A 22,765-nucleotide genomic window follows, 5' to 3' on the forward strand; every position below is an offset into this window, starting at 1 on the left:
TCCTACCACCAAAAGCCAAATCTAGAACCCTAGTCTTTGATTCCTAGCAGTACTTTTCCGCCACACCATGCAGCCTCCATCTGAAGTATTGAACAACTTTTCTCATTTTCATTTACATTCTCTCAATGCGTTTTCATTGAATCATCCGTTGCTAATTAAAGGGAGGGGGGAGTAAAAACAGAACAAAGTGTGTTCTGGTTTCTGCCTCCCACCAAATTAATTCCCAGTATTCTTCACAGGCAAACTAACAATATCGTGATCCAGACAATTGAGATCCTATATAAAAAAAGGAAAGTTTAAGAAGGGGGACCTTTGTCTGCCTTTGATTATAATAAGAAGGAGGTTAAAGCAATATTTTGCTAATGTGTATGTATCTGACTAGCTGCTTGTTCTTTAAATCAAACTGTAAGAGGCTATATACTTTAAGTGACATGAAACTGAGCCCTGTCTGTGACTCAGACATCTCCTTTCAGAGATTAACTTTGTCATCTAATGAATAAATAAGCTATTATTAATAATATTACTTAAGTAATTAAGGTATAGTACTTACTATACCTTAGAATTAGAAAGTATTTTGACATATTTGATCCTCACAACCCTGTGAGATTGGCAGGGTAGGTATTTTTATATCCCTTTTGCAATAAAGGAACTAGTATTTGTTGGTTTTAGGTGATTTGCTTAATACATGCCAAATTTATGTCTATACCTCTGATGCCTAGTCCCGTGCTTTCTCTACTCATCACACTGTCAATAAAACACCCCAAGGGGCTGGCCCAGTGGCTCAGCGGTTAAGTTCGCACATTGCGCTTCTCGGTGGCCCAGGCTTTGCTGGTTCGGATCCCAGGTGCGGACATGGCACCGCTTGGCAAAAGCCATGCTGTGGAAGGCGTCCCACGTATAAAGTGGAGGAAGATGGTCATGGATGTTAGCTCAGGGCCCGTCTTCCTCAGCAAAAAGAGGAGGATTGGCAGCAGTTAGCTCAGGGCTAATCTTCCTCCAAAAAAATAAAGACATAAATAATAAAAAAAATTTTTAAAAACCACTCCAAAATCTTTGCATAAATCATAATAAAGCGCTCATAGTTAGCACATTGGAAATGTGTCAAGACTGTAGAAGGATCCAGTAAGAGGAGTATGAAAGGGTACATCTCGTGATTGCTTTATTCCAGGAAGTAGTTTAGCCAACACAAAAGGTATCAGAGAAATGGAGTGTAGGAGCTGGGAGATCCACTCCCCATTGGACTTAGCCCCTTCTATCATTGCATAACTAAAAGACCTTTTCAGTTTGTTTGTTGACATATCAAATTTGAGTTGTCCTATTCAGACCAGACAAATAAAAGCTTTTCTAAAAGCTTTGTGAAGAATGCAGTTGTACACTTGATCTTCTTTGTACAGAAAGGTGCGAGTGGGCGAGAGAAACAGGAGCTTCTGTTATTTGCCACTGAGACGCGCTATATGGAGCTCAGAAACCCCTCCTGCTTAGCTGCTTCCCAGCAAACCTTCTGGAGAAATGCGAGTGGTTAACCTCGTGTACAGAAGGGTAACGTGAGAAGCACATGTTATGAGTTCAGTTGGCTAAAGAGTATGTTAGCATGATTAGTCAATAACATGAGCCTCAGTTTCCCCATCTGTAAAATAAAGGAGTTGGACTTAATTTCTTTAAATGTTCCTTCTCCCACCCGCATCTAACTAGTTCCCCTCCTAGGGATCACAGTGTTACCACTTTGTTGTATCCCTGCCCCCCAGAGGTAACATAGGTGTTTACAAACAATATGTATATACTTTTTTCCCTTTTAAAATTTTTTACGCTTCATTACCATTCTTTGTGCTGCAGTTAAAAATTTGGAACCTTATTTATTTAGCTACACACTAGTGGTTAGCTATGGAGTTAGTATTCCATACTCAGTAGGAATGACCTGGGAAGATGCAACTCAAAATAAACATGTATCTTTTTGTTCCCACAAATCTCATTCTGTGTGTATGAAATCATAAAGATCAAAGCGAATATTAGGTTAATACAAACTCCGGCTTATAAATGAATGAAGTTGTACATTTAGAAGAGGCAATTTGATTTGTGTTGACTTTTGTGATTTTAGAATACAGAAATTCATAGACTGTCTGTGGGAGAGCTGTGATCAGCTCTGTGGGACAGGAGATAACCAGGCTCACTTGTGGACTATAACTCCTATAGTTATAGATGAGAGGATTATAGGGCCTAACATGTAGCTTACTGGGGTAGGGCCTACCTTTTCAAGTATAAGCTTTCTGCAATACCAAATTCCCAGGGAAAGTTGCTGCTGGGTAGCTCAAGCTAGAAGCGTCACTAGACTTCTTTCTGCCTATTATTTGGACAAGTTGTAAAAGGCCCACAAGCTTTCTAGAAGCTAACTATGAAAAGAGTTTCCTTATTCTGGCTTCAGAAATACCACAAGGTGTATGGGGCTATGTTATAGCTTAGAATTCAGGGCTAGAATTACTACCCCTTACGTACACTTAAAAAACTAGAATGTAGAAAAGATAAGGGCCAGCCCGGTGACACAGTGGTTAAGTGCGCATGTGCCGCTTTGGTGGCCCGGGGTTCGCCAGTTCGGATCCCCGGTGCGGACATGGCACTGCTTGGCAGGCCATGCTGTGGTAGACATCCCACATATAAAGTAGAGGAAGATGGGCACGGATGTTAGCTCAGGGCCAGTCTTCCTCAGCAAAAAGAGGATTGGCAGCAGATGTTGGCTCAGGGCTAAACTTCCTCAAAAAAAAAAAAAGACGGTGTTTTGAGTGCATCTCTTTTCCTTCCCCAAATCCTAGTGAAATGACTTTAGAAATATGAAAATAAGAAAAAATGTGATATTGTGATTTATAACAAATATATATTTGGTCTTTATCCCATTTCTGGTTTCTGGCACAGAGCTCCTAAAATCCTCGGGATTTCCTAAGGAGAGCTATAAAGGTGTCTTTTGTTATATTAATGACACAGCTCCAGGAAAGCCCCAGTCTCCATCCCTGATGGATGGGGCCTGCTTGCCAGTGAAGCCACCAATGTGATTAGAGGGTGGGAATTTCAGCCCCTGACCTCCCAGGAGGAGAGAGGGGTAGGGGAGATTGAGTTCCATTGCCAGTGGCCCATGATTTAATCAATCATGCCTACGTAATGAAACCTCCATAAAAATCCAAAACATTGGGGTTCAGAGAGCTTTTAGGGTGGGGAACCAGAATGCTTCCCTGTGCCACTGTGCTGGGAACTCCATGAGGACAGAAGCTCCTTCGTTTAGGACCTCTCTCTCTATATCTCTTCATCTGGCTATTGATTGCTGTGCTTTCATATCCTTTGTAATAACTTGGTAATCTAGTGACTTAATGGGCTTCCTTAGTTCTGTGAGCCGTACTAGCAGATTAATTGAACCCAAGGAAAGGGGGTTGTGGGAACCTGTTGATTTATAGCCAGTCAGTCGGAAGCACAGGTAACAACAGGTTACCTCCACTGAAGTGAAGGGCAGTGTTGTGAGACTGAGCCCTTGACCTGTGGAATTTCGTGCTATCTCCAGGTAGTGCCAGAATTGAGTTGAATTGTAGAACACCCAGCTATGGTCAGAGAATTGCTTGGTGGTGGAGGAACCACCCATTAAAAGCGTCTTTTATAATTAGAAAACAAGGAGAGAGAAGCCTGAAACTTTGAGACACTTCATAGAATGTAGATGCAGATTGGAATCAACTGAAGCAAATTACTGACCACCTGGCACAACGTAGGTGCAGGATGTCCTTGCCTGTGCAGTTCAGTGGATAGAATTCACGCCCTGAAAACTCCCAGAATGAGAACAGCAAAGGTTAGGTGTGGAGTAATGGGTGAAGGCTAGATCAAAGGACTTGGGGACTTGTGCCTCTGCCAAGTTTAGAAAGAACAGTCGATTCATGTAACGATAATGGATATCGAGGGCTTGCTGTGTTTAGGCACCGTGCTATGTAAGTCTTTAAATGCACGCTGTCGTGAGGCAGGTGCTACTGTCACCTCTTAGAGGAAACTAGCTTGCCCTCCTAACCGCTATGCCCTCACCTCCGTGAGCGCCTCATAACAATCCATGCAACAGTCCCATAAGGTGGGCTACTTTTATTATCCTGATTTTAGAGCTGAGGCACAGAGATATTAAGTAATTTGCCCAAGGGCCCACAACCAGTAGGTACAGTTTTACCAGTTAGAGAATGAGTCTAGCTCCCTTGGAGAGCCGCCATGGAAAAGAAAGGGAAGATAGCCTTTCTGCCCACAGCTTCCTCCTCCTGTTTTTTTGTTTGTTTTGGTGGGAAAATATCTTTCCTGCCCACGCCTTCCTCCTCGTGTTTTTTTGTTTGTTTTTGGTGGACGATCAGAATCTCATACTGCACTCCAGTCTCAGAAATGCAGGAGCGAATGGTTAGGGACAGATCCTGGAGTGCTCTGCTGGGCACAAATCTTAATTTCATTAATTATGTCGAAAACTACATCCCACAATCTCTCCACACAGAGGGTATTTTTTTTTTAAGTCAGCAAACAGTGCATTTCCTGTTTGAAGTCTTTCTGGTAGTTCAATTCCTGCCTTTCCCAACTAATCTAGAAAAATAGAACTGCAGAAGATGTGTCATTTCCACTTCGTCTGGAATTTAGAGATTTTATTCACACAATGAGTGAAAAAAACCTCTCTCAAATCCCAAAGATCAGCCATTTGGTATTAAATTCGGTGTTAGCCTAGAAGGTTCTTTGATTATTAGATGGTGGTATGTGTAAATTTTAAGTTAGATTAGGCAAGCTTTGTGCCCTTTTGGAATACCAAAATAAACACGTTTTATTTTAGTTCCTAGTTGAATTTTGACTTTCTTTTTTTCTTTTTCTTTTTTTTTAAGCTCTCACTTGTTAAACATCCAGTCCTTAAATTCTGTGTGCTATAGATATTATGTATACACCTCTATAGTTCAGAACTGTGGTTCTCAAATTTTACAGTATGTAAGAATTGCCTATATAGCTTAGTAAATATCTAGCTTCTGAGGCCCCATTCCCTGAGAGGAGATTCTGTAGTATGGAGTGGGGTCCATCATTTTCTTTTTTAGCCAAAAAATCTCAATAATTCTGATTCAGGCAGTCCTTGCACCACACTTTGAGAAACCCTTGAGTTAGGAAGAAAGTAATTAACATTTATTATTTACTAGATATGTTATTAATGTCACACTTTCATATGTATTTTTACGTTTGATGTTCAAAATATTGTGAGATTTTATTATCCCAGTTTTATATCATCCCCACGAAGTTTTAGTAACTTGTTCTGAGTTTCAGAGATGGCACAGCTTTATGACAGCCAGCAGTCTGACTCCAAGATCTGGGAGGGCTCTTGCTCTTGCTGTTTCTGCTTCAGCAAGGTATCTCTCAGCAGAGATGATTGTTTAAGATCGGTGAATTGGGAATTGTTAGAAAGTAATATTAAAGTATGCTCTGAAATGTGTTTGATAAGTAAGTGTTAAAGCCACTGAAATGTTAGAATGTCTAAAGATACCAAGTAGTATTCAGAATGTATCTAGAAAAGACAAGTATGCATTTGTGTCTCATTGAAGCAATATTATGAACACCTAAACTTTTCTAATTGAAGTAGGCCATACAGATGAGTTATTCTTTCTCTTCACTAAGGAAACTGTGACCATAATGATTAAACTAACTAATGTAATGGGAAAAACTAGGCTACAACCAAAATTTCCTGATTTCTAGTCTTATGTTCTTTCAAATTATAATAATGGTAAAGGTTTTAAGGTGGGCTGCAATCCACATGTTTCCTGAGAATTATCCAGAAGACTGTTGAATCAGTGGTTGGGAAATGATGACTCTTTGTGAAAGATTCAGCGTTTGAATGTTCACACAGGGGCGTAATAATTAGAAATGACCTGGTATTTTAAAGGAGTACAATAAATGGTCCATAAAAATAAATGTCCTTAAAAATGGACAGTTTTATGAGTTTTTCATTAAAAGTTCTGTTTCTAACCCTGAAAATATATAGTAGAATGACATTTGGGGCTTTCATGAATTTTAACAGAATGCCGAAATACAACCTGGAGCTCAGGCTGTGTGAAGCCCATTCTCACCTTGCCTAGAGCCACGTAGACATAGAGCAGCCAAGAACTCTGCAGGTAACAGTTTTAGCACAAACTGCATGCCATAGCATGGTATAAAGCGTTGCAGGACACAACTGCTCTGGAGGCAGGTGACAACTAGGTTTACCTCCTCCCGGACAACTTAATGGGCAGGGACCTCAGACTCAACAGGGCAGGTGGATACCTTGACCTTGGTTTACTCCCTATGTGGGGAATACCCACTTGTGCCTCCCCATAAATACAGGTCTGCATTTCTTTCTAAGCCTCTCTCAGAACTACAGCTCTGTTTCCTTATCTCAGTTTTTCAGGATTGCCCACAGAAAGCAAAATGGTTAACTTTGTGTGAAGAGACAGGGACGCAAGATAGTTAGATGAAAGTACCGTGATGTGAGTAATTGTAAGAGCGCTGGACTTGAGATCAGAATCGGGATTCTAATTGCAGACTGCCAACAGACCGACTGCCACGTGACCTTGACTAGTCAGTTAACTTGTGTACCTTGATTTTCCATCTGTATAATGAGTAGCCATTCTTGTTTAATCCAGGCCTATCTTTCAAGTGCAGTTAGGTTTGGAGACATACTACACTGTTGTGGCTCAGCAGAAAAACCTAAGAACATGCCACAAAAGTAATGAAGTTACTGTTGGACCCAGACTTGGAATCACTCAATCAACAAATATGTATTGAAGACCCACCTAAAAGATATATTAGACTGTGCATAGCCTTAACCTAAGCCTTACAATGCATTCTATAAACAAGATGTGCGTAGTTTTCTTCAGCCTCGTTATTGAGCACTCACAGAGCATAATAATAATTCACAGAGTAATAATAATGCTTTTACATATGTTATATGACCTTGTTTTTGCTTTTTTGGTTGTTTTTTTTGCTGAGGAGGATTCACCCTGAGCTGACATCCTCTGCCAAGCTTCCTCTTTTTGCATGTGAGCTGCCACCACAGCATGGCCACTGATGGATGAGTGGTATAGGCGCATGCCTGGGCACCAAAGTGGAGCACACCGAACTTGACCGCTAGGCCACCCAGGCTGGCCCTATATGGTCTTTTTTTGTTCCTCTCAGTATTTCTTCCCATTCATTATCTTATTTGAATCATATAACAACCCTGAAGGAGAACAAGACAGATGTTATCTCCGTGTTTCCCTGCGTTTTGGATGAGACACTGAAACTTAGAGATCAAAAGTGGTTCTCGAACAGGTAGGATGGGGGCCAGCCAGGTGGCACAGTGGTTAAGTTCTCACAGTCCACTTCGGTGGCCCAGCATTCACCAGTTTGGATCCTAGCTGCGGACCTATGCACCACTTGTCAAGCTATGCTGTCACAGGCATCCCACATATAAAATAGAGGAAGATGGGCATGGATGTTAGCTCAGGACCAGTCTTCCTCAGCAAAAAGAAGAGACATAGATGTTAGCTCAGGGCTAATCATCCTCAAAAAAATAAAATTAAATTTTAAAAAAAGAGGTAGGGTGATTTCTCCCCCTAGGGGACTTTTGGCAATGTCTGGAGACATTTTTTGTTTTTTAGGAAGATTAGCCCTGAGCTAACATCTGCCACCAATCCTCCTCTTTTTGCTGAGGAAGACTGGCCCTGAACTAACGTTACAATGCCCATCTTCCTCTACTTTATATGTGGGACGCCTGCCACAGCATGGCTTGACAAGTGGTGCGTAAGTCTGCACCTGGGATCTGAACCAGCGAACCCGGGCCGCCAAAGCAGAACGTGCAAACTTAACCCCTGCACCACCGGGCAGGCCCCTGGAGATATTTTTGGTTGTCACAACTGGGACGGTGCTACTGGTATTTAGTGAGTAAAGGCCAAGGGTACTGTTAAACATCCTACAATGCATGGGACAGACCATACAACAAGGAATTTCTCAGTCCTAAATGTCAGTAATGCCAAGATTGAGAAACTCTGACATGGATGTTTTACCGAAAAGAACACAGTAATGAAGTTGGATGGACCAGAATCCAAATCTTGGACTCAGTCTAGTGTATTTTCCACTGTCCCTAAAACAAGGCATTAAAAATTGGAGTCACATAAATTCAAGATTTATTGCTAATGTTTTGAGGAGGTATGAGTGAAAAGTGGGATTTGTTTATATCACTGTCAAAGGTTTCCATGTATAGTACAGATTGTATAATCCAATAGAAATCTATTAAGCACGTGCCGTGTGTCTTATAGTCTGTTGTCCATGTCTCCACAGGGAGCTTAGTCTACCTTCACCATATTTTTTTAATTTATTGAGCAACTAGCAAATTTGAGTCATTTACCCAAGTGCTTTTGAAATCTGGACACAGCCCCTTTAGCAGCCTCTATACATAGTACCTGCTGCCCTGGCACTTTTATAGGAAATGTCACCAGGACACTCAGCTAGAAATTAGCAGAGCCAGAATTTGAATACCATCTGACTCCAAACTCATGCTCTTAACTATATTCTGTAAGCTTAACTCTCACCTACAAAGAGTGGCATATGACTTTAGAAGCTCTTACAATCCAGGATAGTCCTTGTAGCATATTCTTCGGTTTTGCCCATCAAACCGTTTTATAACCCAGAAATTAGAAGTTTCTCCTAATCCTTCTAAAATTTTAGCAGATATCTTTCTGGATTCTCAGATTAAAGAATTATACCTCTGGCTCTGTAAGGATTTTTTTTTTCCCTTCTGTGAATGCCTCACAGAATAACTCGAGCAGGAACTATTAATAGGGAAGAACAAATAAAGGCCAGTTATGCTACACAGCAGCCAAAGTACTCTATCAAAATGTGAATCTGATCATATCACTCTCCTGCTTATTACCCCTAAATAGCTTCCAGTTGCCCTTGTAATAAAATTTAGTCTCCTTAAAATGATCTGGAAGACCTTCTTAACTGATACCCTTTCTGCTCTCTCTTCAACCTCTTTGACTTCTCTTTCTCTCACTCAGTGTACTGTTCTATTCATGCTGACCTTGAATGACCTCGATTTTTTCTTTTGCCTCAGGGATGCTGTTCCCTTCCCTTTCTACTCAACTCCACTAATCTATCGGTGTGTTTAAATGTTACCTCCTTAGAGGGGGCTTCTCTCTTTCTCTCTCCACCTGCCCGCCTCCATATAAATTAGTTCGTTCACTTTTATTCTCTGCCACAGTACCCAGTTGACTTCCTTCATACCACCTATCACAATTTGTGATTATATATACCTATACATATTTATTTGTTTGCATATTTAAAATTGTTTGCTTTTAGAGTAAGCTCCACAAAGGCAAAAATCTGGGCTTTTTGTACCTGGCTCCTTGTGAGTAGGTGTTGAAACCTACATGGATATTGTAAGAATTAAATACTTTTTGGGGTTTTTTTTTTTTTTTGAGGAAGATTAGCCCTGCACTAACTACTGCCAGTCTGCCTCTTTTTTGCTGAGGAAACCTGGCCCTGAGCTAACGTCCATGCCCATCTTCCTCTACTTTATATGTCGGACACCTACCACAGCATGGCATGCCAAGCGGTGCCATGTCCGCACCCGGGATCCGAACCAGCGAACCCCGGGCCACTGAGAAGCGGAACGTGAGAACTTAACCGCTGCGCTACCATGCCGGTGCCAGAATTAAACACTTTTTGAATGAATGAATATTTATTGAGTGTTCTTCCAGATGCGGTAAGGAGGTAGAAATTAGTTACTTGCCGTCAAGGAACTTGCTGTATATATATGGTATTTTTGATCTTGTATTTTAAGAACTGTAAGTCAGATTTTCCATAAGAGAAGATTGCTAGAGAAATTCAGAAAAGAGAGTTTTCTTCTGTCAAGGATTCAAGGAAAACCTCAGGGAAGAGGTAGCATTTTAACTAAGCCTCAGTGAGCCAGATTGTAAACTCAAAAGAACAAGGACCATGTTTTAACTTTCTCCTAGTTCTGACACATTTCAAGTGCATGATAAATGTTGAATAAATAATGGCAAGATCTGCACATACGCAGAAAATGGAGGAAAAAAGAAATTACAGGGAATGACATGAGCCCAAAAGGCATACAAGTGTCAAAGTGCTAAATTTATTCAGGACAAGTAAGTAGATCATTTCAGTGGAATATTTGAATGTGAAGAGGATTAAATTGAAATGAGACTGGAAAGTAATTCTGTAACAGACATAAATGCCAAATAGTGAGCATAAAATAAGTTTATCAATATCAAAAGTTGGATGTGAAGATACTTAGGTTTTTCTTTGCAGACAGAGATTAGTTCCTGGGAGTACAGACTAAAATGCAAATTATAACTTGAGAAATAGATGCAAATTATATCTGGAGTATAGATACTAGTTTAGCTTGGAGTACTGGTTCTGTTAACATCATCACCATCAGAGAGCAAGATTCAGATTCCTATGGAGCATTTGCTCTACTTGGCTTGCCTGGAAAGGGAGTGCTTCCTAGGGAGTGCTTCCTTATATTTCTGGAAGGGAGCAACACTCTAGTCTGACAAATCCCTAGGAGTGTGTGAACAGTTATTACAGAATTTGTATATTACTGAGAAACTCCATGCAATGACTTCTAATTCTTCTAATTCTTAGTGACATTTCTGTGACCCACAAATTAAGAGACAGGGCACTCAGGTTTCAATTTCAAGTGGTCTGCGTGCGTATAGATGAAGAAATGGCTCGTCCATCTCTTTCAAGACCTAATTGTTAGAGCCAGAATTCCCTCCTTAGCTGGGTCAAGAAGGACAGGCATCCAAGAAGAGCCCTTTAAATGTCTACAGTTGATGAAGATGAGAAGGAATTTTGGAGAAATACCTCCATTCAACTGTCTCTCCTACCTTTTCTCAATACCATTCTATCCACGTGATGACAGAAACAGGCAGAGATTGAAAAGGTCATAAAAACACCTTGGGGTATTTTGTGACACCTCGTCCCAGTCAGAATTATTAGGAAAGGCACAGTGTGCTATGAATGTTCATAGGTCTTAGAACTAGACCTTGGAAAATGAGGATTTGTTGCATTAGAAATTACAAGGATGGGCATTCCAGACTGAAGAAACAATTTGAGGAAAGATACTAGACAGAAAAGCATAGGGTATGTCCTACGCACAGTAGAAACTTTGGTTATTGGACTCGTTTGGCTGGAACATAAAGTACATGCAGGCAGAAAGGTAGGTTGGGGTTTTTATTTTAGAGATCTGTGATCTCAGAACAGGGAGGTGAATAGACAATGGAGAGGTTAGTAGGCAATGGAATTTTTTGAGCAGATAAATAGAGCCATGCCTCAGGTAAATTAATTTGTCACTGATGTATCATATAGGATGAACAGAGGGCAGGGATACCATTAGGAAAACCCCTGTTTGTAATAGAGCTGCTGATGGTGAAAACCGGAGGCAGGCTGGGTGAATATTCTCTTTTACTTGGGATTAGGAAAAGTGATCAAAATTGTGACATTTATGGATACAAAATCGTGACATTGGATAAATATTAAGGCAGGTTTAATAGAGAATAAGCCCTGGGCCGGGAGTGAGGACACATGGATTCCAGCCAAGGTACCTTCACAGCTTTCTAGTATAACATTGAACAGTTTGCTTAAGCTCTCTGAGCCTTAGTTTCTCTGAACCAAGAAGAGATACTGTGAGGATAGAATAAAATAATAGAGTTGGGTTTTTAGGAAGCAAATGCCATTGTTTCATACCATGTCATTTGTTCAGATTCCATGCCATTATTCATTTGGTAGATGTGCAGAGCAAAAACATTTTCTTTCCTTTTTCTCCCCAAAGTCCCCTGGTACATAGTTGTATATTCTTAGTTGTGGGTCCCTCTAGTTGTGGCATGTGGGACGCCGCCTCAGCGTGACTCGCCAAGCGGTGCCATGTCTGCGCCCAGGATTCGAACCGACGAAACACTGGGCCACCTGAGCAGAGCTCGTGAACTTAACCACTCGGCCACGGGGCCAGCCCCCAAAAACATTTTTAAGTTGATCTTGTCTTCCCGTTTGCTCTTTTTTCTCTACTGTCCTTTTACGTGGCACTTGTCAAGGTTTAGTGCCCTAGAGACTTAGTTCATATAAAGGATCTGAGTTTGGCGTTTCAGACCGCTTAAAGGTCAATAGCAGACTGTGTATTCTCTTCCTTTCTTCCACTTAGGAGTTTTGTTTACAGTCTCCTTACGTTTGTCAGAAATATTTTACAAAAGTATCTATAGAGGCACATTAGGCCAGAAAATGTAAATGTTAGATTCTCCCAAGAGCTTTGTGGTTTCATACTCTAGGCTTCTATGCAATAAGTAGGTAGAACTAGATGAATTTGTAATACTCTTCCAACTCTTAAAGCGTTCAACTTGTCTTTGTTACTTCTAGATCAACTACATTTTGCTACTTCTTGGTATAGAGCTACTGAATAATTTCTAAGCATATCCATCAAATATTATTATATAGCATTTCACACTCACTAGGTGGTAGAGAGGAAACTGAGGTTTGCCCATTGTGTCATTAACAGATTGAGGAATGTCTTCTTATGTCTAAGTTGCCAGGGGAGAAATACAGAGAAAAGCAATTTATTTCTCCAAACTTTTATTGTAATCTACCACGTTGTGCAAGGTATTAGAAAATGCAGGAGATTCATAGGTTAACTAAGACAGGATAGGGTCCTCATAGAATTTATAATCTAATAGTCAAGACAGGGATAGAGAAGCATTCTGTTCTCTCGCAGAAACAGCTGAAAAAGTGTAGAATTAGGTTTTAGTTCTGGGTGAAACTTTATTAATCATATAATTTGGTGTTTATACAGTTAAGGAAAATGAATCTGTAAAATATAAAACTACTTGCCCAATGTAGTATTTATCACCCACATCTCTTTAACGTTTAGACTAGTCCTCTTTCCTTTATATTTTGTTGTTATATGGTAATAGTGTGGTCCATCCATGTCTGCCCAGAAGGCATATGTGATCTAGAGACTGGACGATTGGCATCTAAGGAATTAAGTTTGTCTTTAGCATACTGTCCCTTGAAAGTGATAGTGTGCCACATAATCAGTTCCTCCACATCAATGTTGCCCCAACAGATTTATCATCTCCTTTGTTCAGCCTGAACAGCTTAATAAGGTGGAGGAGAAATGTGGAAAGATGAAATTCAGGATGATAGAAGGGGGTCACCTTCAACCAGTATCTGGAAAGAAGTGTTTCTTTGTCTTATCCTGATTAGAATCAAATCACGGGTTTGCTTTCTGTCTTTTCCGTAGATAGTTAGAATGAGATTCTGAAAGCAGCTCCTGAGTTACTGTCCTTTTTATTAAAATAGATGTTCTTAGGCAAGAACATCGGAGTGAAAGAGCTACTGCTACTAATCCATAGCTGCTCTTGTGTTCTTCTAAAAACACGTCAGTCCGTGCAGCATTTCTTGTTTGCCTAGATCGCTGGCCACTCCTAAATGAGGGCTCTTTAAGTGTAATCGTTTGAAGTAGTTTTCCCTTTATGTCTCTGGCAGTTGGTTACTTGGGATGCAGCCCATTCGTTTGTTCTATGAGTAATTGAGCCAAATAGACTCTGCTATTACTTGAGGATCTAGACTGGGCATAGTTTGGTTTCTTTCCATGAGAAGTGCTCTTAGGGAATCCTGTGCAGATTGTCTGAAGTAGGAGAGCCCACTTTGCTATATGGTGAAGAAAGAGAAAATAATATTGAAATCTGCAAATAATCACTAAATTAATTATTTGCCCATTCTGTCACCATCTTTCTAATCTCAGCCCAACGAGTGCCGTGAAGAAAAGCAAGTGATAATTTGTTGTAGATGATCCCTTGGAGTTATTTTTATTATTAACAAAAGCAAAAAGTTGGAAGGGAAAATGGTAGCCTTTGTTTTATTGAAGAATTTTTGAAAGGATAGAATCTAAGGTGTTTGTTTTCTTTTTGGTGGTAGTGGTAGTGATGTGGTGCGGTTTCGGCAATTATTCTCTTGAGTTCTGACTGTGTTTATAGACCTACGATTGTAGGAAGTGCCCTGTTACTTCCCATCACCTGCCAAACCTAATCTGAGGGGAACTGTGTGTGTGAGAGAGACAGAGCCTTAAAGGTCTTTACATTTCTTCTTTTCTTATTGACCTGACCTGTTTTCTCTCTACCTCCATTGCATCATTGTACTGACTGTTTTTAGTACACTGATGTGGCAGAACTTCGGGACTCATAAGTTTTTGCCAGATCTGGCTGAGAACCTGTGTAAACCTATTATCTGCTCAAGTCTAATACCCTTTGTAAATGAAATTGGCAAATTAAGTATCCTTATGATCACTGCACCTCAAGAAGGACGTAGGCCAAGGAAAGGCAGCTAAAATATCGAAGGGCTGTGTGGTTATATTCATACAATTATGACCACATTTCTGCCAGTCAATTTGAAGTAGGAATGTGAGGTCAGGGCCTGGGGGATGAGTAGAACAACATAGCTTTCAAGGGGAAGGGTCTTCCCCCTATGTATTCGTCAAATTATATTTCCCCCTCCCATTTACTGGGAGCTACTGTGGTTTTTCTAAACAGCTCCGGTGTATTGGCCTGGAATGCCAAGTTATGGAGAGGCACCTAAGCCCTATTTGTGATTACATTATATCAAAGTCTCCCCTTTACTCCTGCATTTCTTTTACCTCCCTCCCCAAAAGGACTCCGTAAGTGTGGAATTCCTAAAGCCATCAAGAGAATTTTACAGTTCACCTATAGGGGCACTTGAAACAAAGCCAGAGCCATTTCTCAGAATATCTACTGACCCTGTAGGGGTCATCAAAAGACAGGGGTAGTCCAGTTAAACTGGCTGCTTGACCATGTGAACCATGAATCCCTGTTTATGGTAGTATAGTATTTTTGACCTTGAATTTCCCATATCACTGCTTGCCAGAAGCCTGTAAGCCACCAGGCATAAATAATGACTGCAGAAAGCAGAAGAGTAACTACATAGATTTCTCTTTGTTTATTTTTTTTAAATCTAAAAAGGAACATGACCCTAATCATTTTAAGAGTAAAAACTTTCCTCCTAATCTTCCCTATCATGGAAGTCAGGAAAGACTGCAGGCAGTCTCCGAAAGAATTGTCTGAGGCTCCAGATTACATCTGTCTGAGCTGGAGAAGAGGGACCATGTGGCAGATGTATGACCACTTCTGTGTAGTCTTTTTGTGGGGGTCTAATCTTTATAGTCCCTATGGATTATTGTTTCTTATCCATCATTGTGCAATACCAGGAAAATAGAAGAGAATTATTTGAAATTTAGACTAAACCTATTAGAGGTAAAGTCAGTGCTAAGACTCAGAATGGGCATCAGAATCTGGCCTTCTCGCTAATTTCTTAACTTCTGCCCGTAAAAATCATGTTTATTTTTGCTAGAGATGCTAGGTTTTGCAAAGAATCTGGCCTTCCAGTTAAATTTTACAATGTGATTGTGTCGGGGGTGGAACAGGAAAAGAGGAAACTTCTTTTATGATGATCCTTAGAAGTAGACTGAGAAAGAATTAGACCCTTGAATACCAGGAAGTTTTGAAACCTATTTGTATAAATACTGCACCATCCTTGCTACATGGAGGAAGGAAGAGAGCAGAAAGATATGCAAAGCTATAGGACAGTCAATGCAGAATGTGTCATTTCATTTCTCATACCTAGTAGTATTCAGGGCAATAGAAATAAGTTGGCATATAGCCAACTTCAAGTACCCAACTGAAGATAAATGTTCCCTAGAAACTGGGTAGTATAAAACCTTCTTGAGAGATAAACTTCTTGGCTGTTTTATCTGAACTAAGTTCCATAGAAACTCATGCTTGATTTTTTTCTATAGTCAATTCTTGGACTATTTCTCTTGTATTTCTTTAAAGATCCATGGTGTTTTCTATGCTAGAAGGAGGAGCTATTATGTACTATCCACATGAGTGTCCATAGCCACTTTGTGGTCTCAGTTAGGAGACACGATAGGCAGAAAGGAGCTTGAAAGTGGGCTTAGCTAGAATACTTTGTAGGAGAGAAGCTAACAGAAAGCTAATATTTTGGTTACTGGATGGCTTCTCCCACAAAGTTCATTCACTGAGTTCCCCCCAATCTAAGGTCTTTTATCCCCTCATATTCCGCATAATGATAATAGCTTTTTGTCAGGCACTTTGCCAAATGCTTTATGTCTCTCAACTCATTTCATCCTCCCAGCAGCCCTTCAAGGGGTTTTCTCCTGGCTGGAAACCAGCTCCAAAGAGGCTAAGGAACTTTCCCAGATTCTACACTCAGACCACCTTCCACGTTCCTTGTCAGATGCTCTCCAGCTATGTAGTTAAACTCACCACTCCATTCTCTAATGCAAAGCTGCTTCTCCAGTGTGGGTCCCTCTTGGATTCTGTTAGAGAAAACTGGTTTGCCTGAATTGGCAAAAATGTAAATGAAAGTACAGTATTCTTAATCTTTCTACCTAGTTATAAACTCAACTTGGTAAATAAAATATTACAGGTAGATTTTATCATAGATTGAAAATTAGGAATCCTAAGGTTTTTTTGTTGTCATTTGTTTTTCAGTTCTGTCCTTGAGTTATGTATTCAGATTTTTCTTGTTAGTAATCTTCTTTATAAATAATTTGTAACTTTGATGAAATAGAATAATAAGGATAAGAAGAAAAGTGAATGATGGAGGTTTTAAACCAGAATGGAATGTTAGCCTGGAATTAACACATGCACATAGACTGTCCTAAAAATAACCTGAAATTAACACACGCACGTAGATTGTCCTAAAACCAGAAATCCAGTGAATCGATAAACACAAAAATTTTGCTCAAGGTCCGTCTATCACTTATCATTGCTAACTCTTCCTCAAGTTCCATTAATGGTAATTGCTTTACAAATCAAGAAACTTGATTACATAAAAGTACAGTATGGCTACTTTGCGGACGTTGAACCCAGATCTTGGAGACAGTGGGGTGGAGCTATAATATAGACAAAACAGTTCTCGAGAGCAAGTAAAGTTGGCTGTGGAGTTTAGAGAAATTTAAATAAACCAAAGACAAAACAGCACAGCTCATGATTAAACCATTTTTTTCAGATTACAAATTGAGACAGCAAATAGTATTGCTGTGTCACTCTTTGATTTATTCTTGCTTCAGTACCCATTTTTATTCTGGAAGAAGCTGAGCTTGGGGTCTTAGATTAAAGCTACCAAAGGAAACAGACTAACACTAACCAACTGCCAGTTTACCTCCTCTGAGTAGAATCTCTTCTAGAGGGAATGGGTTAGGGGTGTTTGATTGCTTTAGAAGATGAGTTATCCAAATACATAAGGCCCATCACTGAAAAATTAAGTAGAAAGAGAAAAGAGTATAATCACTTTTATTTATTGTGCTTTAATAATAAATTTTTAAGTTTTTCCTCTTTTGATATCATTTGAGTTTGGCATATTCCTCTGGGATTTTTCCTAGAAAATGACTTTTAGTGAGCAGGATTAGTTTGAGTTTGTGCCTACAGTGTATGTTCGTAGGTTAATTTTCACCAGATTTGTACCTTCCTATTCATATACCATTGGGCAAGCTTTGCATAGGATTCCATCTCAAGAAATTCATTGTTCACTGGCAATGAAAGGAAGTAGATTCTATTCCTGCTCTATTTCCAAGTATATTTGAATATGAAATGTTTCCTACAAAGATGACACTTCAAAACAGATGCGTCTTCTGAAAGGCATTCTTGAGATGCAGATATATGAATTACTGGGTCACTATATGTCTGAAGAGATTTGAATTCGTCTCTTCATTGAGTAGATGTCTCCAGTTGATAATGAGGCACCTGAACAATTAGGATCTTGTGGATCTTCAGGAAATGTTCGTGGGAAGAACATGTAGAAGTTCCTCAAGGAAATCAAGGTTACGAATCTTAGGTAGTTTGTGGTGCTATGTTCTTGCTTTTTAAACTGTCCTTTACGTGTTATCTTATGCTTCCAAATTAAAATTATGACTGTTCCCTTTTCCCCTGCTAGCTTTTGGCCTTGAAGCTCCTTGAGGAAAGACACCATGTCTGGTTCATCTCTGTATCTCCCTCAGTCTCTTATGCCAGAAGGCACTCTACAAATTTTCACTAAATCTTTGGCCAAGCTTCCGGTTGATAACATGGAATGAAATTATCCTTATGGTTTTCTTATGCTATAATCACTTTTCAGACTCTTATTGGAAGAGAACAAAATTTGTGACCTCTACTTCAGTCTCTTTTTGAGTCTCTTTTTGGCTGGCAAGTCTTTTCATTCTTATTTCACTTCATTTGCTTGGTTCATAATCATAATTTATGATCACTCAGATACCAGTGATCTCTCGATCCTACCACGATTCTTTTTCTTTTATTTTTTTGAGCAAGATTAGCCCTGAGCTAACTACTGCCAATCTTGCTGTTTTTGCTGTGAAAGACTGGCCCTGAGCTAACATCCCTGCCCATCTTCCTCTGTTTTATACATGGGATGCCTACGACAGCATGGCTTTTTGCCAAGTGGTGCCATGTCCACACCCGGGATCTGAACCCTCGAACCCCGGGCCTCTGAGAAGCAGAACGTGCGAACTTAACCACTGCGCCACCAGGCCGCCCCCCTACCATGATTCTTTATCTGGAAACTGCTGCCCACTTACCATTTGTCCCATCATTGAAACTTTGTGTATGCTCTCATGTTGATTATTTTTGTGTGTATTCTATTTTTTACTGTTTACTATAAAAACTTTGTGGACAAAAATCTTGCTATATGTCTCTTTGTACTTCCAATCTTTTATGGAATGCTATTAATAAGACCAGACTGTCAGGCTCTGTAATTATAAAGTAATATAGTATCTGGCATGAAAGTTACTTAAATTCAAAGTTGAACCTTGATTATCCCTATTTGATGCCTTGCCATGTCCTTTGCTGGAAATAAGAACCTGTTTATTAAGCTTGCTGTCCTACAATAATAAGAAGGGAGTTGAAGAGGGGAAAATGGCTGAGTATTTGTGCTTTTGAGTTAGACATAGATAACCCCTGAATCTGTATAAATTTTCTATCTAGCTTGCCTCTTCTCCACCTTAGTAGAGCTGTCCTAGTCCCCTGTTTATTTCCTTCACAGCACTAATCACACCATGAAATTGTTGGGTTTCTTGTTTCTTTCTCCATCAGGTACCTTGTTTGTCTTATTCCCTGTTGAATTACTAGCACTTAGCTCAGAGTTTGGCATGTAGTAGGAGCTTGATAAATATTTATCGATTGAGTGAATAATGAGAGGCACATTCAGGCTCATGAACATGAAATCCCTACTTGGAATTTCCAAAGCACTCTTTCCGGCACCAACTGGAGTTGAGGGACACAGAGAGAGAATCCACCAACCTCCCCCTCCACCCTCCTCAACTTTCCCCTCCCCACCGTCATCCCAGCTACAGGAGTTTTTGCTCCTTGGTTTATGTCCCAGATGGACTTTGCAGTAAAGTGGCGATGTGACAGTAAAGATGCAAGGCTGAATATGCTGTTGTCTAGACTTAATTTAATATAGATTATCCAATTTATACCTTGTTGTCAGTGTTCTTAGCTCTAATGCCCTGCTAGGATTGAAGTTGTATCTAAATTCTGAGCACACAGCTTGCCTGGGGCAGCGATAGACCTTTTCTTCAAATTTAAATTAGCTGAAGGCTGGTTGTCCTATATGTGAAATTGTATTCTTAATATCCTGGTTGAACACGCACAGGCCATCCAATTAGGTGAATCATCTGAAGTACTTTTTATCTACTGACATTTGTGATTAGAAAGCCTTAGAGCAGTTAAATTTCATTAATGGCATCAATCTGTCCATTATTAGCAAACTGCCTATTTCCTGCAACCCAAAGAAGCTACTTTTCTTCTTCTTATCTCATATTTAAATTTGAACATTCATTGAACGTGTCTATTAAAGGAACAATTCTGCAGAATAAGGGTTAGGTTTCTGAAACTTCTGCCACAATCTCCAAAGGTGAGCCCTATTCGCACAGTTCTTTCTCTCTCCATCTGTAGATTATGAAGAATAATTCTGAGTAAAGATGCTACGAGAGCATTTATTCATTGGATGAAATATCACATAGACAAAGAATTAAGATTTAAGATTTTATTTCCTTATTATGTATAATTCTTTTTCTTAAAAGAATCTTCTGCTGACTCTCAACTTTTCCTGGAAAAATGGACCATTCTCACCATATGGGGATGAGCCATACGGACCACAACACTACCACGCCACCGTCTCACCACCACCCGACCACTTCAGCCTCCCACTCCCATGGCGGGGATATGGACCATATGATGATGATGGTGAGTGCCCCAGGAGAGGCAGCCCAAGCCCTTGCTCGCCCACTTGGGTAATAGAAATAATCGAGTTTTAGGACTGGAAGGTTATCTTTAAAGGTCAGTTTACTGATGAGGACAAACTAAGGCAGACCCAGACAAGCCATGTGATTTGCCCAAGATCATGTGGCAGATTAATTACAGAGCCATGCCAGAACCAAGATTTCTAGGGTTCTTTCTTCTGTGTTCCTTTCTTTCAAAATATTAGCCCTTTTCTGAATTAAGTTCTGTTCTTTATGCTTTGTGTAGAAAAGAGAAAAATACAAAAGTTGATGGTGGGGGCAAAGGAGAGTTCTAGTGGAGAGTGCCTGTGGTAGTAATGCTAAAAATTCAGAAGAAAGCCTCCCACTTCAGTCAGTGTCTCTCATTATCTGCTACTTTTAAATGTACTAAGCTTCTTTACCTAAAATTCTCCTTTAGAATCTGTAATCATCTCTAATTGTCTTGTTTTGGTTTTCTGGCAGCCTATGACCTTCTACTTTGGCTTTAAGAATGTGGAACTGTTGTTTTCTGGTTTGGTGATCAATACACCTGGAGGTGAGTAAGCCATCAGGTGGTGTTTGAAGATAACAGTCACATGAGAGACAGTGACAAAGAATCTGGAAACCCAGCACCTCTTTCTGCCATAGTTACTGAATCATTATAGTTATGATACATAACCATTTTGCTTCCTGTTTCCTACCCAGAAGGTAAGGATACACAATGCTTACCATAAAATAAGGGGTATTTATGGTAAACCTCCCATAAATAACATGTGTATGTTTTAGAGTTTCTGAAAAATAATTTAGATACCAGATAGGAGTCTTTTGTAATCCATTTCCTTTCATCCTTTTCCAGAGTGTTTCCTTGTCTGATAAGTTATTGGTCTTGGACATAAGGCTATAGTCAAGTTCGAAAGACATAAGAAGTATTTTATATATACATACCACAAAATAACCTTAGGTTAAAAACTATTGATCTAGTACAATCCTTCCATTTTACTGATAAATTAAGCCACATATAGTGAAACGATTAGCCCTAAATCACATAGAGTTAGTATGTCAGATCTAGGACAGGGACCCAGAGCTTCCAGACCTACCTAGTCCAATGCCCCTTCTAGCTTACCAAACTGTGGTCTACATCATTCCTGATTGTTGGCAGGGCCCATCTTAGAGTCCTAGTTTTGGGGTAACTAATCACCCATTTCTTTGTGTCTACAATGTTGAGCTGGTGTGCCTTAAATTCAGATTGCACGAGCTCACTGGTCAGTTGGACTGCTTTGAGTACCACCAGATAGATCTTTGGATCCTCAAAGTCAGTTTGTTCTGAGAAGAAGGGGAGCACTTAGTTTAGCTAGTGTATTAAATTAGCAATTTGAATACATTCATATCGTTACCAGTGTTTCACAATATGAAAGACTTAGAATCAAAATGCCTGCTCAAGAAATAGAGTCAACACTCAAAAATAAGTTGTTGTAGTCCTTTTCTGCATATTCTACATTGTGTGTTTCAATGTAACAAGCTAATTTAATGACATCAAGCAACCAGACCAAAAGGTTATTTTTGTTCAGATATTTTTTTGGTATCTTAATCAGAAAATGAATATGTTCTTCAGTGGAGGCAATGTTTTCACTAACACCATCTTAGCTGTTCTCTTCTATCTGTACAAGTGAAGAGGTTAACAATATAAGGAATTCAGAAATTGAGAGTAGCACTTTTTCTATGTTGTCTTTCTAGCTTGGACAGCACACCAGCTAATGACTTTGCATGTTTGACAGTACCACCATCTTTTCCTTCCCTACTTAGAAATGGCTGGAGCTTTCGTGGCAGTGTTTTTACTAGCAGTGTTCTATGAAGGACTCAAGATAGGCCGAGAGAGCCTGCTACGCAAGTCACAAGTCAGCATTCGCTACAATTCCATGCCTGTCCCAGGACCAAATGGTACTACCCTTATGGAGACACACAAAACCGTTGGGTAAGAAGATTGAACAGATCCAGATGGAAGTTCTGGAGAGCTGTATTAGTTAAGCAACAAAGCAGCTATCTTATTAGCAACAGCCCTCTTCTTGAGTTAGTGATTCTATATGACCTTGATCAAAACCATCTTTGGAGGCTTGGGGTTGTGGGTCATGAGCAGGCCAAAGGAGGAATAACAGAAACTCTTCCGCAAACATGAACGTTTATTCTGAGTTTTAAGAACTGGTTAATTTGGAAGAAGGTAAGAAATCTGTATTTTAAAATATTTGCCAAAATAGTAAGAAGTTAAGAAAAGAAATTTAGGTCAGGGTATAGAAGAATGGCAGAATCCAAATGATTCCTTTCTATAAAAAATTGTACCTAGCCAGCTCTGGTCTCATTTTGTTTACAATATAAGACTGTACAAATGTCTGTATTCCATCTAAGAAAGTATTTGGATGACTATTG

The 22,765-nt window shown here is 39.8% G+C and overlaps 1 protein-coding gene across 1 annotated transcript in view; it reads left to right on the plus strand.

Moving 5' to 3' along the window:
- SLC31A1 (solute carrier family 31 member 1) overlaps nucleotides 1-22,765 on the plus strand; it is a 32,258-nt gene that overhangs the window by 5,511 nt on the left and 3,982 nt on the right. The window contains exons 2-4 of the mRNA XM_008541757.2: nucleotides 20,168-20,330; nucleotides 20,828-20,900; nucleotides 22,148-22,316. Coding sequence (XP_008539979.1) covers nucleotides 20,202-20,330; nucleotides 20,828-20,900; nucleotides 22,148-22,316 — 371 coding nt within the window. The 5' untranslated portion in view covers nucleotides 20,168-20,201. The remainder of the gene's footprint in view (nucleotides 1-20,167; nucleotides 20,331-20,827; nucleotides 20,901-22,147; nucleotides 22,317-22,765) is intronic.

This window comes from Equus przewalskii, chromosome 26 (assembly GCF_037783145.1).
Source record: "Equus przewalskii isolate Varuska chromosome 26, EquPr2, whole genome shotgun sequence".
Taxonomy (NCBI): domain Eukaryota; kingdom Metazoa; phylum Chordata; class Mammalia; order Perissodactyla; family Equidae; genus Equus; species Equus przewalskii.